A 19,864-nucleotide genomic window follows, 5' to 3' on the forward strand; every position below is an offset into this window, starting at 1 on the left:
AAATATAACAAAGCATTATAGCTTTTTTGAGGTATCTATACATGATAAATTTTCCCTCTTTCAATTTTTTTTTTTTTTTTCTTTTTTTTTTTGGTGTGTGCGTGTGCTTATTTGTTTGTTTTGGGGTTTGTTTGCTTGTTTGTTTTCATTCGTAAGACTTCCCTCACCAATTTTCTTACTCACATTAATTCGTATATGTCCCAACACAGTCACTCAGTTCATGTTCCAATGAGTGAAACAGCTCAAATCTAGGGGAAAGAGCAGCATTGTCATTATGGGGAAAAGAAAATTGTCTCAGCTATTAATAATCTTTGGTCAGGGTATAAGATCTGATGAAAAGTTTACTTCTTGAATTGAAAGTTTCTCTTTTCAAGCAGACATGCACAGCTGACGAATGGATCATGGTTGTATGTATGACAGCATTTACCTGCCTGAGTGTCTCTGTTCTTCACTGAAAGCTGTAAATCCAAAGGGCAGTAAACACACAGCTACTCCTGACACAAATTTGTTTCCCTCACCCATCATTATTTCTCCCCAGACTCCTGCACCCAAGAGTGTGCAGTGTCTTGTTCCACCCAGACTTTTGGATGTAGTGTCCTGGTGTTATCTGCTATCTGTAAAGTACATCTTCCTTCACTGTAGCAGAAATCTTACAACTTTCTTCTCTAAAGTATAAAAGAACAGCTAGAGGCCTTCCTTGCAGGAATTTATGGATAAATGTTTTATTTAGCCCACTTCCAAAAGACTCTAGAGAAGATGGGACATCTTCATAAATGGGGAACAGATTTATTCAGATGAGTGGAAAATAATTGTCTCCCACTTTCTGGAAAATTTGTGGTTCCTCCAGTGTTTTCTAGGAACCTAGGAGCAATTGGGATATTATGATAGGCTTTCATGTTCCCGTCCTGTCATCCCAGATAATCTCATTCACCAAACAGAAAACACACAGAAGTTAAGCAGGAAACTTGGACAAAACACATTAAACATTTACACTATTTGTCACAATAAGTACGAGGCAAAAATATTGCTCAATACATGTTCTGCTTTTAGCTAGTCTTTTCAATGTTTTACTTATGCTTCCCACCTATGTTAATCCTGGTGTAGCAGTTTGTTTAAATGAATGTTTCAGGTCACTGAAAATACCTTGTCTCATTTGCAAGTTCACATAAAAATGAGACTTCTTGAACTGCGTAAAAAACTGTATTGTCCCTCTCTAAGTGACATAATTTTGTATCCTAAAGCAGAACAAGAAAATGTAGACAGCAAATTGTTTTAAAAAACAACCACCAGCTCCAATTCAAATCCCAAATAAATGACTGTATGTAGTTGGAAAAAAAACTTTCTCTGTACCAGAATTAATTCTTCAATATTTGCTCAATAAGTATATAAGTCAATAAGTAGACTTGTGCTTCAATTTATTTATTTTCTTTTTAATCTAAATATCTTACTAAAATTCTATTTAAACATCTTATGAAGACATTTTTATATACATTCTATTTTAATTCTGCTTCTTCTGTTCACATTGGTGAGTATGCAATATGACAGGCAGTCTGTGTTCAACATGACTACTCATGGAAGAGGTTAGATCAGTAGATCTGTGTTAGGGGTGGCACAAAATGTTTCTTTATGATACAGCTTCTCTTGGGTAAGGAAGAGTTATGAGAACATTAGCAATGACACACATCTTAGTGTCTCTGCAAGAGAAAACCTAATGGTTCATTCAATTGTATTGGATATGCAGCTAGTCTCTTTGTGAACTGCATCATCTCCAGAAACAACAGTACAGCTGTAAAATGTGTTTATATTTTTAAAAATGTATCAGATACAATTTTTGTCTCTTGACAAATGGTTTATCAAACGTCCAGTGTCTTAAAACCAGATTTCCTTGTTCTTATTGGAAGAAATTCAAGTTTTATATGACAGCTAATTATATCTGGGGAATAGGATAATAATCATCATGGACTGATGCAAAGTATTATATTTCTTGGAGCTAGAATTGAGTGCAGTTATAGAAAATAATTCTCTAAAAAGTTATTTGTAGAAGATTCCAACCCTAGTAGGATGATTAAAAAATAGGTCCTGTTGTGTCAAGGAGGTGATAACAGGAGGCAGGTAACAGCTTTTTCACATCTTCACCTCCCTTGATAATGTTTGCAGTGGCTCATCATAGGTAACTGATGTTAATTTATTCAAGCACACCTGTACAAGGGCCGGAAGTCAGGTAAACAGACAAAAAGTATGTCTCTGCTTTTTCCATACAGCTACCCAGAGGCCCATATCTGCACAAATTTAGTTCTGGAAACATCAGCAGGTTTTAATAAACCACCTACAGATGTCTTGATCCATACAAATCAAGGAGTTTATGTTTTTAAATCTGGACTGATTTAACTTGCAATCAAAAGGCATGATCACACTTGGCACCAAGAGTTGCCTCATATTTATTTATAAGTCACCCTGAGCAGATATTATTTTGTTTTTAAATTTATTCATGGGGCTCAATTACCTTTCCCATCTTGTGGAACACACACACACACACACACACACACACCCACACACACCCACACACACCCACACACACACACACACACACACACATGCACATGCATATTCATGCATGCTCAGTTTTTGAGAAAATTTAAACCTGAAAGGCAAACCTGAGTAATGAATAGTTCTACTTAAGTAGCAGACAGACAAAATGAAAAGCTTTGGTTTGTTCCTCTGAACAGATACGCTGAGAATTAATTCATTTTCTATACTTGAGAGAAAGGAAAGCATAGTAACCTATTGTTGTTAATATTGTGTCTTAGCTTAAAACCCTGACTTAAACTGATTTTAATAATGTCAGTACTGAGGTGAAATGAGGATTTAGCATGCACTAAGTCTAATTGAGAAGATGGCTCTATTTCTCCTCAAAAAAAAAAAAAAAAAAAAGTTTCTCAGCAAGACCTAATAAAGGCAAAAGTTTCACCTGCCACCTGTTTCATTGCTGGTTTTGACACAAAATTCTTGGCTCTTATAGGTGAGATACTAAGATGAAGCCAAGTGGTCTAAGTTGCCCTTTCTGACCTATAATTCTGAATGTGTTCTTCAGCTCAGACTTAGATGAAACTTTGAAATTGCTATCCTCTTTGGTCAGGAAATAATTCTTCCCTCCTCCTACCCACATATCACATCCACAGTTCAGGATCATTCCCTGAACAGATGTATCTTTGTGCTGACTTCAAGGATTAACCACACCTATCTCTTTGTAAGGAAAACTCAATGTGTGCTGGGATAAAACTCATAGATGAGGCTGGGAAAGAGAGCCCAGGAGAATCTGACTATTGTGGCTACTGGCCCTTTCTTCTCACTTGCAGGAAAGATCTTCTGTGTCTCTGGAGAGAATTCAATCCACAAGGACAAATCTTTCCATTCAAGTGGTCAGTCCTCAAGGGAATGTATCTTCTTCCCATGTCTTTTCCATTTAAAAAGTTACTTGAAAAGATGTTTTCCCATTCAAAAGGAGGCTTATGACATTGTTTCTGACAAAATTTTTAATATGGCCTCTTTTTGTATTTACTCTCCATTGTCTTTTTACAAGACTTAGCCTGACCATCATGCCTTAAGAAGAAAGGACATCTGAGGTAAATACAGGAACAGAAATGGATGAACAGCTATTCAGGAAGTGCTTGTTGAAGTATGGAAGAAAAAGTGGTTTACTGATGTCTAGTGCTTCCAGGTAAAGAAGTCAAAAAGTCTACTCTGAGTCTACTTTTTCGACAAAAAAATCTAGGTATTAAGGGTGATTTAATGAGTGTTGTTACTTGTAACTCAGAAGAATGATGAAAATATGTGCTTTTAAATATATCTAGAGCTTGACTATAGGAAAACAATACTGTTAAATTTTTAGAAGGGATAACAGAATTTCTGGGTCTTTGATAGTAAGGAAAAAAGTCTTTGCTTTCCTTATTCCTGAATTGAAAAAAAACACAGGTGAAGTGGGACTCTAAAATCTTCTGGTGATCTTGACCATAATTTGCAAAGATTAGCACTGGCTAGCCAAAGATCTCGGAGGATATTCCAAAATTGCAGGCAAAAGGATATTTATGCAGGTGTTGACCTTGTCAGGAATGATGTAGGAATGATAAAGCTAGATTTGGTCAACCATAGCACAGATTGCTACAGGATGCTTTCTGCAAAAGGGAGGGTTTGCAGCTCTGACACATATAAAACCCCTCCTTCATCCAAGCAGCATTGCTTTTGCTCCTGATGTGATATGCTACCTCTGGGAACAAGCAGTCTGTATCACAACCCCTCCTTTCCAAAGCCCATTATACAGTAGCTCCACCCACTGTCAACAATTTGGGTTTTTGTGTCTGCACAAGGCAGGGGGAATATTTGATTAACCTTTGATTAACTAGGGTTGCATTGGAAAAGAACTTAAGCCAAATCAGATGGCTCTAAAGGAAACAAAACTAATCAGCCCATGTTATCTATCTCCACTTAAACTTGCATTTTATTATAGAACATAGCTAGAGTTGTGAGTTTTAGATATATAACTAGTTATAAAAGGATTAATATAATATATTAATATTGTATTATTATATATATAATATATATATAATATATATTATTATATATATTATATTATATTATATTATATTATATTATATTATATTATATTATATTATATTATATTATATTATATTATATTATAATTAATATAATGCTAGTAATAGGCTTAATAAAATGACAAAGATAAAAACCTCACAAACTTTTAAGCTATGGAATAGCTAAAACTCTGATTTCATTACAGAGATAGTTTAAAAAAAATGTCCTTTTTATTTTCAAAGCAAAGACACTCCAGCTAATCGAAGATTATGAGTGACTCATAACACAAGAAAATCACAGAGACTTTTGTAGTAAGTCCAAAATGGGACGCAAATCCATTTCAAATATTATTCAGGAGTTATTACTGTGTGCTGTAGGTAGCTAACACTTATTTCTCATAAAGCAATTGTTAGCAAAATGCTCCTGAGTTTTAAGTGAAATTGATTTAAATGGATGGAAGAAGTTCTCACTTTGCAGTTCTATTAATCTAATTATCTACTTATCTTTTTGGTAATCTCCATAATCTAAAAAGCTAGGAATTACATATACTCTCTCTTGGGGAAAAAAAAGTATTCAAAAGGATGATGAGAAAAAACCCCTAAACTTTAATGGAAAAATTTTGGGGGTAATTAAACAGTTTGCAAAAGACCCTCAAACAATAAACAAAGCAAAGAAAGAAACAAACAAAAAATCACTCCCCCCAGAAAAAAAAACAACACCACAAAAAAAAAAAAAAAACAAACCAAAGAAACCAAAAACAAACAAACAAACAAAACCAAAACCAAACCAAAACAAACAAACAAAAAAAACCCCAAAAACAAAACAAAAAAAAACAGGGAGAGAATATATTGATTCAACTTTTACTTCCTAAATTTTTTTTAAACAAAACTGCCCTTTTCTAGACAAAGTATAAGAATATGTTACTTAAATCTTTCATTTGCTTTCTTTGACATGCTGTATATATGCTTTAATTTCTGCACATTTGTAGATGTTGCACTTCTAGATAAAAATACATAGCCCAGGGAAGTTTTGTATATATTTTTTGCTCAAGTATCTAAAAGAATTATCCTGAAGCATGTGAGAATTTCCTGGTTCTTTCATGGCTGAAAGTAATTTCCTGACAACTGTTGCAAACCAAAACTGATAAAACAGTTTTGAAGGGCACACAAATTTTACCACACCTTTGAATCTTTTGAATTACAGAACCATTCTTGAATCTTTGCAATTAAAAAATATAATATGCAAAAAAATGTCTTTTGTCCCAAGTGCAACACATAACTGAATCATATCCTGAATGTTACTAATGGAATGATGTAAGAAGATGGCCTTGTCCATTACACAACTCAAAATGATAGGCAAATAATAATTTTATCTTTAAATATGCAACCTGCAATTTAAGACACTAAATCAGCTTTTTATTTCATCTTATTTCAATAAGCTTAATAGTATTATCCTATGTATAAAAAAATTTCAAAATGTGCCCTATATGCATGTTCTTTTCTTGGAAAAATTTTATGCATGTCATCACAGTCACTCTTAGAATATCTAAATCCTAACTATGCTAACTTTATTACTGTCCTGATCTTTCAAAGTATTACAACCGAAATTTAATACACTACATAAAGTTCCACATCCTAAAGGAAATCAGCTTTTGCTTCACATGCTCAATTCAAAGCTATTTTGTGTAATATATGACTGATTTTTCATAATTCATTTAAGGAAGCAGACTGACCAAACCAAATTCTTAACTAACAAAGACTATGATTTCAGGAACTGAAAGGGGTTTCATGCATCTAAGCTTTGCATAGATTATACCACTGATTCACATACTTCTCTTGTTAAATTCGAGGTGCATAAAATTTGGCATACAGCAAGAAAATGAGTCTTAATTTAGGTCTACCTGTTTTGCTTCTAGTAGTTTAACCTACTGAAGTGCAAGTCCTAAATTGTCTCTCTTAGGTGTTTTGATCTTGTATTCTTATGTTTGTTCATATATTTCTGTTTAGTGGATTTCATAAATGATAAGAGAAGACATGATATATTTGGGTATGGTACTCTTCATCAAAACAGTGAATTTTGGCCGCTCAGTATCCATAGCACTGACTTGCTTTCATTTTATAGGATAAGAAACATTCCCTATCAAACCAAATCAATTTCAATGAAAAAAATGCAAAATAAATCAGCAGCTGTGTATGAAATGTTTGGCTAGTTTTAATTTCCTTCCTGTCTGCTGAATTTTTACAGCCTAATGAAAAAATATGAAACACAAGTAAAGGAAAAGAGGCAACCCAATTTTACCATTACTCCATGAACCAGAGAGATTTTGTTATGTGACAGGATGATCATCAAATGAGAGAGTTTTTATCCACAAGTACAAAATACTTGTGTTATCCTATCACTTTGAAAAATTCCATTTGTATTACATTCTCCTCTGGAATCAAAAAGAACAATATATATATAAAAAAAAACAACAAAAAAAAAACCCCAAAACAAATTAAAAAATCCACTCTTAACCAAAGAGTTTATGGACCAGCTGCTTCTGTTTAAGCCCAACTGCTTTTGTACTGATGCAGCATAGCTCAGGCACGATGTCATCTGAAGGGCCAGCAGCATAAATCCTGGTTGATCTTAAAAATATGTAAGGAAGCCTTTTCTCTCTGAATGTGCATAACTTCCACTGGTGGAGAAGGCAGTTGCTCACATGCAGAAAATAATAACATAGACTAAATGACCATAGTGGATAGAGATGTGTGTTGGTTCTACTAAAGAAACAGACAATGATTTTCTTAATTCTTAACATTTATTTGTTCTCACTACAACATAGCACCTAGTTGTAAAGCTTAAACATAGTAAAGAACAACCTTCTAATGCTTCTTATTTGCTTTTGTATGACCCTATGAGGATGGAAATAATTCCAGTTCTTTATTACCTGTCTCCATCTTTTCATTCAACCACCCATCCACCTTTGCCCTCCTTTCTAGTTCTATGGTTTGATATGCATGCAATGCAGATACTTGTATTATATATAATTTACTGTACACTTAATAGAAGATCTTCTTGTTTTAAATGTTACAAGAAGACAATAAATGTAATGAGGGCTGTAGCTTATAAAAAGGAGTACAATACACATGTTCACAGGAATTTAGAAAGTATAATGACATTTACTATATAGCCAGTCAATTAAGACAATGGCCCAATATATACCATTCCAAAAGCCAAGGAACAATGAAAATCTTTAAGTGATAAATCTCTTTCAATGTCATGGGAACATAATTGTCACTTGTCATTATGGTACATCTCTCTATTTCTTCATACAGCCTAAACTGCCTATTCTTCCATAATTCAACACATTTAATAATGTAGAAAATCAATTAATATTTACTGACCTGTCTCTGCTTCTTCGTGATGGGAACGCAGCATTACAGCCAGCCACTGTGCAGACATGCATCTCTTTTAAATGAACATTTCGGTAGTGAAGCTTCACACTGTAGGAACTCTTGAAACTTTTCTTGCAAACATAGCAGATCTTGGGGTCTGGGCTGGAGCACATTTCACCTTCTGGGGAGAACTTCTGAGGGCTGCTGTAGTTGAATGTAGAAGCAAAACTTTCATGAAGAGCAGCCATACTGGCACTGCCTCCATTGTACAGTCCATATTGGCTCATATAGAACATATCATATGTAGGATCTGTATACTCTTCCTTCACCTTAATGACATCCTGGTTGGAAGAGTCATTGTGGTTTTCATCTGGTCGGTCACTGTGCATCATAGATTTTTCACCAGGTTCATGAAGGCGATCATCGCCTTCCAAGGATTCTTCACATAATTTGGGCTCTGATGACTCTGACTCATTTTCATAGTCTCTCTCATGCTCCTGGTCTTCTGACGTCATGCTGTCTGCCCTTCTTATGTCTGGTCTGGACATACATCTGCTTCTGTCACTTTTGGAAAAGTCTTTAACAGACAGGCCAGGGCTCATTTCCTCCTGAGAATGGCAGTGATTGTCATGACCAATGTCATTCACCATCGTGCTCCTGTCATTCGCCTCTTCGTCTTCATCATCAAACTCATCAGCAGTGTCAATAACTTCCTTTTCAATTTTAACTGGCATGCTTGACTTCCTTGGCTTCTTCTTGGGGGCAAGGTCTGCATTGGGCTCTGGGGTGGGCATTAACACCGAAGGTACCGATGACTCTGAAGGAGGAGGGGGATGCTGCTCCATGCCACTTACAGCTGGTATTATGGGACTGGTTGGGAGTGAGGTTGGAGGACTCACGATCTCTCCAGGAGTAAGTAAATTTCTGTAAAAAGGAGGAACAGGTTGGACAGTCTTTAAAGCCGGGAAGACCAGCTGACTGGGAAGAGGGTTCTGTAGTACTGGGTCTAGAGGGGGAGTGGTAAACCCCATAGGTGGACGCCCAGGGCTTGTTAAAGTTAGGCTGGATTTTGTACTTGCTATAACAGGAGTGGCAGCACCTGATGTAGCACGAATTAGATCTTTGTCACGGTTATTCCTTAGCATAGGCATGTGGAGGCGGGGATTTGGGTTAGCACTGTGGCGATTGCGGCTTCTGAGAGAGCTGAATACCATATTGCAGCCTTCAATAGTGCATCGATGTTTGATTTTCAGGTGCACAGCATTGTAGTGGATTTTAAGAGTACCTTTGTCATAGAAAGTTTTGCCACATGCATTGCAAAACACTCTTCCTTTCCTGGAGGCTGACCCCATTCTCCTCATTCTGTGAATTCGGAATGAGCTTTTTGTGTGTTCTGTTTTCGATAAATCGTTGACTGGTGTAGGTGTTTGAACAGGAGAGACACAGGCTGGCTCAGTTTTGGGCTCCACATTAGTGATGCTGGTCAAAGCATTCCTGCTGGATGCTTGCTCATTCTTGAAAGGTGTAGGGGAAACTTCAGATTCACTGCTTTCATTATATTCATTTTGGGTTGCAAGGCTTGGTTCACGGAGCCTCATTGCTGGCTGTTCCAGCAGGAGACCATTTGGAGGCAGCCCAAGGAGTGGAGCTGAGACTGGATTTATATACTGGAATGGAAGCAGGAATGCAAGGCTATTTGGGATGTTTTCAAAATGATGAATGCTGGAAGGGTTGCTATTCTCCAGGTGAGCAAGGAGACTCGGGCTCCTGGTGCGATTATTGCTTTCAATAAAAGTCCTTATATCTGAATCTGTCTTTGAAGATGGCACAGCCACAGCCTGCCCTTCTTTTTCTTGAATTGCCATCAGCTCCACGATAGATTTCGTTTCTCCAAATCTCAGGAACTGCTGAAGGGTAATGATCTCTTCTTCCCTGGACATGATGGCCCAGCGGTCCAGCACCTTGCCTGCAGCATCCTAGAGGCCATATCAAAGAAACAACAAAGAAAAAACACAAAGAAAAGCTTATTGATTCTGCATAATTATTGAAGAAGGTGCTCTGCTGCCTGAAAATGAAACACTAAGCCCAAAAAACAAGATGAAAACAGTATTAATAGAACTTGACTAAACAACACAAACTTCCCATTCATGCAAATACTGTAATTAGAGTCACAGTTATAAAACCAGATTGAGTTTAATAGTGTCAGAGTACACAAAATGTAGAACTCTGGGACTCTGTGATCTAAAATGCTTTCAGTACTTTTATTTTAACAAGAGTGATCTCTGTAGAATGCTACTGTTAGAATACATTGGTAAAACATTAACTGTGTTTACAGTGGTGTTGTGCACACCACTGTAAAATACAAAAAATTGTACTTTAATCACTATTAAATGGCAACACTATTAGAAAGAGCTAAATAAATACAATTGATATATTTGTTCCTTAAATACGAGCAGATATAAGACTGAAACCATTTATAGGCCATTTCACAAGAAACTTTGATTCAAGGCAAAATATCTTGAAAACAGCATAACACGTCTACCTTAATCCTTTTTCCTGGACTATTACTGGCAATTGATTGATTTTGTAAGCTTACAACGCTGGTATGGTTTAGACTTGAGAAATTACTTTTTTTGTAGCTGTTTTATAAATGACAGTTAAAAATATGTAAAAAAAGTAAGGATCTGATGGATGTAGATAGCATAAATGTGTAAAAATGTTGTCTCTTAATATTGCCTTCTGATAGCAAGGGAAAAATCCAGAGAGAATACACATCAGTAATCACAAGACTATCTGTTGTTAAATATACATTAAAAAGCATTTCACACTTTCATTTTTGCTAGTAAGCATGAGATTTGCCTGAAGGTAGGACTTAAAAATTCTGCAATGTAATGTCAGGCAATCCATTCAAGTGAGTATTGATAAAAACATATTAAAATACTTATATAATGAACACATCATTTTATTGGCATCTTTCCTTTTGGGCAAATGCTGGACATAAAATTAGCACACTAACTACAACCAAAAAGAAATGTGGAAGGCCATCAAACCAGAATTAGTCCAATGCTTCCTCATGCATTAGACAGTTTGAAAGCCTTGCAAGACACAGCACCATACTGCCTCTGATATTTTCACATCTTGAATCTCAGGTTCAGAACTTACCTGAAGACTTTGGATTACACACTGCTGCAAAAATCATTAACTCTTGTTTGATTATGATATCTAAAATACCTTTCTTCCCCTTCAGCCCCTTTACTCCCTGGATTTATTTTTTAAGATTTATTAAACTAATTAATTATTTTCAGTCTTCAGATGACTGATACTTCTCTTCCCTCACATTTCCTAGAGTACTAAAAAATAAAACTTTGCAACATCAAATAATAAAGCATGTGTTTAATTGACTAGAGTTGGTTTTGTTATTTCAGTTTGAAAATGTTCAGTTCACCTCTCTGTGTATAAAGTTAATGCTGAAGATTAATGCCATGTATGTTCCAGTACCTTACAGAAACAACTACAAAATCCTTATAAATTCTCCACATCTGAACTTTTACAATCAAACCCTGAAAGACAGTGAAACCCTCAACAGCAATCAACTTGGAAAATCTTACCCATTTAACTCAGAAGGAAACCCCCAAAACCCATCTTTGTGCAGAAGATTTTCATTTTGGATTTATGGTAATGAATGAAACATCATGATGCAGATACTGGTTTTGGTTTGCTGCATTACTATGGAAATGTGTTCATCTTTGAACACCCCTAAGAACAGTGGACATGTCTGATTTCTATGTCCTTACAGTTCTTGATGTAGCAGTATTTTACAGGTAGTCAGAAATCATCTGGAACATCAAATATCTAACAGAAATCATCCGGAACATCAAATATCACCCCCAACAAGAAAAATAAGTGAAACAAAACCAAACCTAAATGACATGAGGGGTGGGAGGAAAAAAACACCAAAGCCATAAAAAAAAAAAAAAAAAATTAAAGGGCAGGTTCATATTTTAACGCTTCAAAATTATATTTGCTTTTTTCTACCCAAATAACTTTATCTACTCTCCCCTTGGGTAAGATCTAAAGTTTCTTACATCTACTCAACAACTTCCAGCCAACCATAGCAGTTCAACATATGGGTAATTCCTACATGGAATTGCAAAACCAGATTTGAATCAGATTTTGATCTCCAGGCCTTTGCTGTCATATCTGACCTCATCTATCTGCACACATTTCCCATCCCAAATCATAAATATTAATTCTTTCTAACTGTAATTCCCATAGTTTAAAGATGGAAATAACATTGTCTAATTTACACTGCTTACCTGTATTGAATTAGGATTCCTGTCTGCAGCCAGCTGCAGGCTGCTTTGTGATGTATTACTGCCACATTTTATGTTTTTGTTTTCATTTGTAAATCAAGCTTATAGATGCTTTACAAAAACTGATATATAAGTAATTAAAATTTAATTGTAGCTAGCACAAGAATAACTCACGAGAATAGTAGGTCTGTTACAGAGATCCTGTAACAGACCCCTACATATAAGGGGAAGGTGGTGCCACACAGTCCCTCCCTGATGGCAGCACAGCCAGTTCTCTGCATACACAGCATAGACAGGCAAGCCTATAAATTCAGGGGTTCCCTTTCAGGGAATTACTCCACATTTAACTGAGCAAAGCTGGCACTTAGCTACATGAGTTACCTCTTGATGAGACACCACCACTCTTTGTTTCACTTTGTTTAAGAATTTACAATGAGGAGCACCAGACCTTCAGCAGGGTGTGATAGTCATGGGGTTACCCTTGCTGTCATAGAAAAAGCAGGGAAACAAAAATTTGCTCTTAAATACTCCTTGTCTACTCCTACTAGCTACATAAATTTTTATCTTTTTAATTTTCAGCAAATTTTCTGGCCTTCTTTACCCAACAAAAACAGAAAGAAATATGAAGATGCCTGTATTTCATAAAATTTGCACTGCTTATGGATACTGTCTAGCATATGCTTCAATATTTACACAGTGAAAACTTTCCATAAATCATTGTAAGCATGTATTATGCAAAACTAGATAAAGAGTGAATAGGAATGTCATTTTTTGATAAAACTTAAAATTAACAAAAAAATCTAACCATTATCCCATTTGATTTTAGCTATAACTAGCTAGGGATCTTTCTGTATATGGTAATACTTGATTAGAGGTTCAAGTCCTTTCTTACATGTAATCGATTTCTTGTTTCTTACAATCTCTCATGTTAAATTTTCTCCCTGAAGCCATTAAAGCATATCAACATTTAAATACTTCATGACAAAAGGTTCCAATTTATATTACTTTTTTCAGCTCACAACTGATTAAGCCAAGCCTCCAGTGACAATGTGTACAAGGAAGTCAGTGAGTACAGAGATACCACTGCATGCATACAGCTCTAAGCCAGGCAGGAGCCAAGTAAACCCAATCTGTACAGCATACACTTATGTTCTTCCTATTTTGTTCAGACACCCTTGCTTTGATTTTTAATTTAATAAGTTTTATTTAATTTATTTATTTAATTATATTTTTACTGTGTGGATATCTTTCTCACAATTTCAGTTGGAGAAAATATTTTCATCTATAAATTGTATTAAACTGACCTCCAAGGATCCAAGTTATAACCCATAATATTTTCTAACTCTAACCACACACTCAGGCCTATTATTTGAATAAACAGGTCCACATGCACACATACACCATTAGACTTGAAGGTTTATCATCCTGAACCTGCCTCCTGAATTTTGCTGACTGCATGTTAGGAAGAAAGGTGTGTGCCAGGATATGTAACGGTACATCTTGTCCTAAACTTCTAGGTCTAGAAGAATACATGGTGGGATCAAGACGACTGTCTTGAGTAACAAAGTCTACAAGAGACAATGGACACCAAAATCACTCTAATTTTTAGGGGCTTAACTGGGGAGGGTTGTGGTGAGTCTTCATTTCCTGAAGGCCTTCAGCCTTTAAATCTTTCAACTCAGCTTTAAAAACTCCCAGTTTAAAAACTGCCTATTTAGAAAATAAGGTCAGTTTACACATGCAGGCACCATAAACATACACTGTAAACCTGGAACTTCTATTATGAAATCAGTTGTTTTAAATTCTCGTTTTGTGTGAGAAGCTCCCATGACTGCATTACAGGCAGAAATTTTATATGTTTACACACAGAGAAACATATTAATGTACATATACAACACTGACTTTTTGCAGTTCTGTGGTATCTTAGTGATTCACTTCTTAGGATAGGAAAAATGTATAGATACACCTGACTGGATCCACAGTGAGAGATGCCCATACAAGGCTGAGATTAACAGAAAGGTTGAAAATTGCTTCTAAAACTAGCTTTGTGTTCTGGGAGAAACTCAAGGATTATTTTCAGGCACTATTGTGATAACTCCTGAGAAAAAAGAAATAATTGCTAGGTTTCATATTTTAGTACATTTGCATATGCACCTAAACAGTGGGTTTTGATCCATGCCAGTGAAGTTTTCTTGTTACAAAATATTGCAAAGATACATGTTTGATTAAATAATTAGGCTATCTGAGAGTATATAATGGATTTTTCTTTGACAAGCTATTCCTAAGGAGTTGTGTATTTTCTAGCTGATCTCAAAGAAACATTTTGAATGCAGCTGTAACAGTTGAAAAGCAGACTGAAATATATTAATTTGGTCATACTATAATTGCACAGGATGTTTTTCATTAGGGTGTAGACAAAAAAAAATCCACATTTGTTTCTAATAAAGAAAAGCCTTCATAATTTCCATGATTTAGGGTTTGTTGTTTTTTGTTTGGCTGAATTTCCCAGGAGCATCTCTTTGCTTCACAATTAAACTTCAAGCTGCTATATTCTGGGTAGTCTTATTACTCCTGGGGTAAGAGTTACCAAAAATGTGCAGCACCACACCAACTCATGTTAGTACAAATGGGATAGTATGCAATATCTCTAACTCGTTTTGGCTAACTCCCCACTGATCTCAGTAAGACCAAAGTAAGCCCTCTATCTAGTTTTTCACAGAATTATACACTCATACATGTAATCAGATGCTCATTTTCTTGATAGGAGTTTTTACCATGCTGAATCTTCCTCACCTTTGCTCCTATAAACACGAAGAAAAGATGTGCATACCTGCTCACTGTGATTTTACATGTGCAACTAATATAAGATTTAACACACTAAGTCTGCAAAGAGGCATGGTTGAAATTTTTTCCCCTCAGCTGTCACTTTTCATCCACCTCCCACCAGGCTCTCTTCACCAAAAGAAACCCTATGAAAAAATGAGTGTTTAAGTGTCAGCAGTCCTTTCCTTGAATTACACTGCTGCAGCAGGAACAAATAGTGCAGCACTACTGAGTTCTCAGACAGTAATGGAAATCTTTATCTTTTGACTTCATTGCAGCCTCCATTCTGCTAGAATTGATAGATATTCTTCCCTTCTGGCACCCCCTTTCTCTTATCACTTGTTTGCCTTGGTCCAAAGACACAGGATAGGCATAAGGATACCTGCATGCTACAGAAGAGAAGGTGGCTGCCTCTCCCCAAAGTTTCACTGAGAATGACACTGACAGTGGGTGTTCAGAAGAAGAGTAGCATGAAGGAGACTTTATTTACTTACATATATACATATACATATATATATACATATATATACATATATATATATACACACATATATATACACACATACATATACATATTACATGCTTACTTTGCTGCCAGGTTTGTAACAGTACTTGCCCTGGTTCCTCTTTCTTGGCCACATCTTTTTATCCATTCAGGAGCAAAACATTTTGTGTTTTCACCAAAAGGACCCCCAAAGACTTCTGCAAACTTTATGAACTGATATTTTAGACATTGGGGCAAATCTGGCTGCACTTTAGATCAAGAATAATTGCACCATAAACCTGGAGTAATTCCATGGACCATGCGGGAAAGTAATTTTGACCTAACTTAGCCCTGAAACCGTATGCGGAGCCAAATTTGTGTGAATATATATTGTGAGCGTACCACCATGGTGGAGCGCAGCAGCTGTGTAACAACGCACAGGAGCACTGCTCAACGGTTTTGGAGTGAAAGTGAGGAACACCATGTCCTGCTGAAACTGCAGATGAAACATAAGGCAGTGGAATGCAATAACCACAGCGGAAACCTGGCCAGGACACTGCCGTTAACCACCCACACTCTCGCTTAATGGCCTTCAGGGTCTTTATTGACCAAAAGTATGCAGGTCTTCTGTTTCATATCTTCCGAAAGATGCATGCCAGGACTGCAGACCTCTCCCTACACAATCAACCTGCTGGGGTGCTGGTTCTGTACTAAGCTGCTTGGAATGGTATGAAAACACCGGATCCTGAACACATGACTCTTTTGGGGACTTGAGTTTCCTTATAATGTACCCCAATCCCAGGATGCCTTTTCATTTTTTGGGTTCATCAAGCTTAAAATGCCCTTGAAATCATTGCTCTAAAAGAGGATGGGATTCTCATTTGCCAAATATAATGCAGACATGTGGATTGGGTGTAATGTCTCTTACTGATTCCAGAAAAAAAACCAGTAATTTGAAGTCTTTCCCCTCTTCCTTCACCTCTGCAACTCCAGTGAAACTATTAGGATGCAAGGGCACTAGTTTTAAATGCTTTGTTTGATTTTTAAAACATATTGTTTGACTTGTGATAAAATATTCTCTTTGTTATGGATGATTATGGACCAGATAATATGTATATATGTATAATTCACAAGACAGTGACTATTTTTTTCCTGAGTAACACTGCACACAGTATTTTTATTTTTAAAATTATAATAGATCACTGTGGGGCTACAATGTATTTAACCACAACAGCTTGAGCTTTATTTAATCATTGCAAATATATCAAGTCTCTTTATATTTGGGTGCCAGACAAGTTTTTTTTACAGCAGATGTCTATCCATACTTAGAGGAAAAAAAATCTAAGCACAACCAGAGTCTGATACTCTTCTTGCATTTACTAGTTTTCACAGTGGTATAACTGCTGTGGTTTAACCCCAGCTACCCCACAGCACCACACAGCTGCTCACTCACTATTCCCTCTGTGAGTGAATAAAATAAAACATAATAATATTACTGGAAAAGAGAAGGAAAGAGGAATAAAACCCAAGAGAAAGAAGTGATGCACAATACAATTTCTCCCTGCCTGCTGACTGATACCCAGACTGTCCCCAAACAGGAACTGGCCCCTCCCAGCCAAATCCCCCCAGTTTACAAACTGGGCATGATGTTCAAGGCTATGGAATGTAACTTTGGCCAGTTCAGGTCACCCATCCTGGCCATGCTCCCTCACAGCTTCTTGTGCACCTGGTTGTTGGTAGCACATTGAGAAAGTTTTTGGTTTAGGGTAAGCACTACTTAGCAACAAATAGAAATAACTGTTGTTCAAAAGATTCTCCTACTAAATACAAAAAAGAACACTGCACCAGCTACTAAAACGCTTAACTTTATCCCAGACAAAGCTAGGACAAGGTACTGTGATGTCAACAAAAATTGCTTTGATTTACAACTGTCATGTTGGTGACAAGTGATAAAAGGCAAAAGATCCCACTAATTGATGACAGAAGAACTCCTGTTAGCATGGATACAAATTGGCACTTTGAGCTTTAAGAACGTCCAAAGCAATTTTTAGCACTTTTCCTTATCTTATTTATTTTGAAATACTAGGATATTTCCCAAGTATTTTGTCCTTCTCACCCCAAGAACTGCAGAAATTTTCAAATGCCAACATTTATTCCCTTTACCATCTGTTCTGGTTGTGATGTCCAAAAGACTTTTGGAAATGAGAAATTAATGTGAGGTGAACATACACTTTATGGTATCTGCTCACAAAAATATTTTTAATGCACACTAAGGGGAAGCATTTGTTCTCAACATTCCTGAAATGGTAGACTATCAAGACTTTATTGAATTGTTTATTCAAATTTCTTAAATGGCTTTGAAATCCATAACTTTGGACCCAAATTACAGAGATTATTTTGACACCTTTGCTTCTCTACAACCTGCTAGAGTGGAAAATTCATTGAAGTATCTGAAGAAGCTTTGCCACTAATTTGTGGCAAGTAACAGCATGTTTGTCCTTAGGCCAACATGACTACTAGAGATAATTAAATCACCAAGCACATGGTGTATATGTGTAAAATTTAGAGTGCATGAGGTGCCACGGGCACTTTTCAGATACCATGTAAACAGAAACATGAACATGGTAAGCCACTGAAATAATTTCAGCTACAAAATAATTTTAGAACACAATTTTGCATGGAAGTGCATTGGAAATAACCATCATGCATATAACAATAGCATATTTAATAATGATTGATATTAATTCTCACTTTGAACAACTTTTGCATATATATTTGTCCATTTTGGTACAGTACACGAAAAAAATTGCCTTGATACTATCAGTCACCAAAAATCACTGGTGTTTTTATTTTTTGGTGTAGTGCTGCAAAACCCACTGAGAAGTAAAATTATATTTTCTCTGGTTTTCTGTGCTCTGGCAGTCTTTCAGTAAGTGTAGTAAGCGCTCTCCGAAACTCAGTTTCACTAACACTGAAAGAATGACACATAATTTCTGTGAGAAAGACAAAATATTCACAAAGAGCACTCATAAGGTATTGTATTTGCAATACACACAGCCACAAGAGACACCCAACTTCTTTTCAGCTGAGACTTTTCCCAATGCATTATGTGATAACATAAACAAATCGTGTCTGATAGCCTTGCTCTACTAACATGGACTGCACCAAATGCAGGGCAAGACATGTAACCAGTCATGTCAAATCAAATTATCAGATGGTCCTTCCCTCATTTTAAATCTAAACTGACTACAGCCATAACCCTAACTAGAAAACATAACTAAAAAAATTGAGTCTTTCTGGGCTTGTCAGTAAAACTTCCCGCTAAGTCAGTAAGAAATTTGCCTAACCAGGAGCATTGCAAGGAATTGAGAAGTTGTCCAAGGCCATAAACACTGGAATGAAAGTGCCAATGAGTTATACTCATAAATTGGATTTCATTACATGTTTGGTTTTCTGATTGAATCCAAATTGTGTCTCAATAAGGGGATTCAGCTGTACTATATGCAGGATATATGAATGGCAGCAGAATCAGGAGATTGATTTCCATCTTTACTATTCATTAGGGGACTATGCATTATTACTTGCAATATATACTACAAGATCTTAATGAGGCTTTTTTTCCTTTATTGCTTACCAAAAAAATTTAAACCAATAAAACACAGGTGTGTCATAGGTGTGTCATAGGCAATGTGATGCAAAAGGGAGACAGCAGGGTGTAGAAGTGACACCAAAACAGCAAAGGTCACTGGAATATAAAAGGGCATGAAGCGAGATATCAGTTTGAACCTATTAGAGGCAAGAGAAAGTGGGGAAATTATATTACAGTGTACAAAGTAATAATAACTGTGCCTTCATGTCTTAATACCCTCTTGTCCCAGCAGTCCTGACTTTCTAGGCAGCCCACTTCTCCACATTAACAGTAGTCATTTGGAGAGCAGCAAACGTGCCATTAGAAGCACTTTTACAAGTGTATATTCATCCACCAATTAGCTTAATGTGGCTGCTTTCTGCATATTTTCTATCCAGGCTTGCACAAATCTTATTAATATTTCCCCCTAGCGCTTTGACAGATTACCTTGTCATTATGCATCCTGGAGCCTTTTAAACAATATGGGTAAACTACTGTTTGCGAGGTTAATGACAATTATCCCCTAATTACTGCATAAGTCACTCAGTCCACTTTATCTCATAGGCAGGGTTCTGCTCTGTGTATCTGCCATTGTGTCATTGTAAATGAATCTTGTATAGCTATGTTTATCTGTCGTTGCCTTGTAAAT

At 36.3% G+C, this 19,864-nt stretch overlaps 1 protein-coding gene across 1 annotated transcript in view; it reads right to left on the reverse strand.

Annotated features, from left to right (window-relative positions):
• BNC2 (basonuclin zinc finger protein 2) overlaps nt 1-19,864 on the reverse strand; it is a 232,069-nt gene that overhangs the window by 13,631 nt on the left and 198,574 nt on the right. The window contains exon 5 of the mRNA XM_021540848.2: nt 7,977-9,943. Within this exon, the coding sequence (XP_021396523.2) occupies nt 7,977-9,943 (1,967 nt within the window). The remainder of the gene's footprint in view (nt 1-7,976; nt 9,944-19,864) is intronic.

Source organism: Lonchura striata, chromosome Z (assembly GCF_046129695.1).
Source record: "Lonchura striata isolate bLonStr1 chromosome Z, bLonStr1.mat, whole genome shotgun sequence".
NCBI classification, from domain to species: domain Eukaryota; kingdom Metazoa; phylum Chordata; class Aves; order Passeriformes; family Estrildidae; genus Lonchura; species Lonchura striata.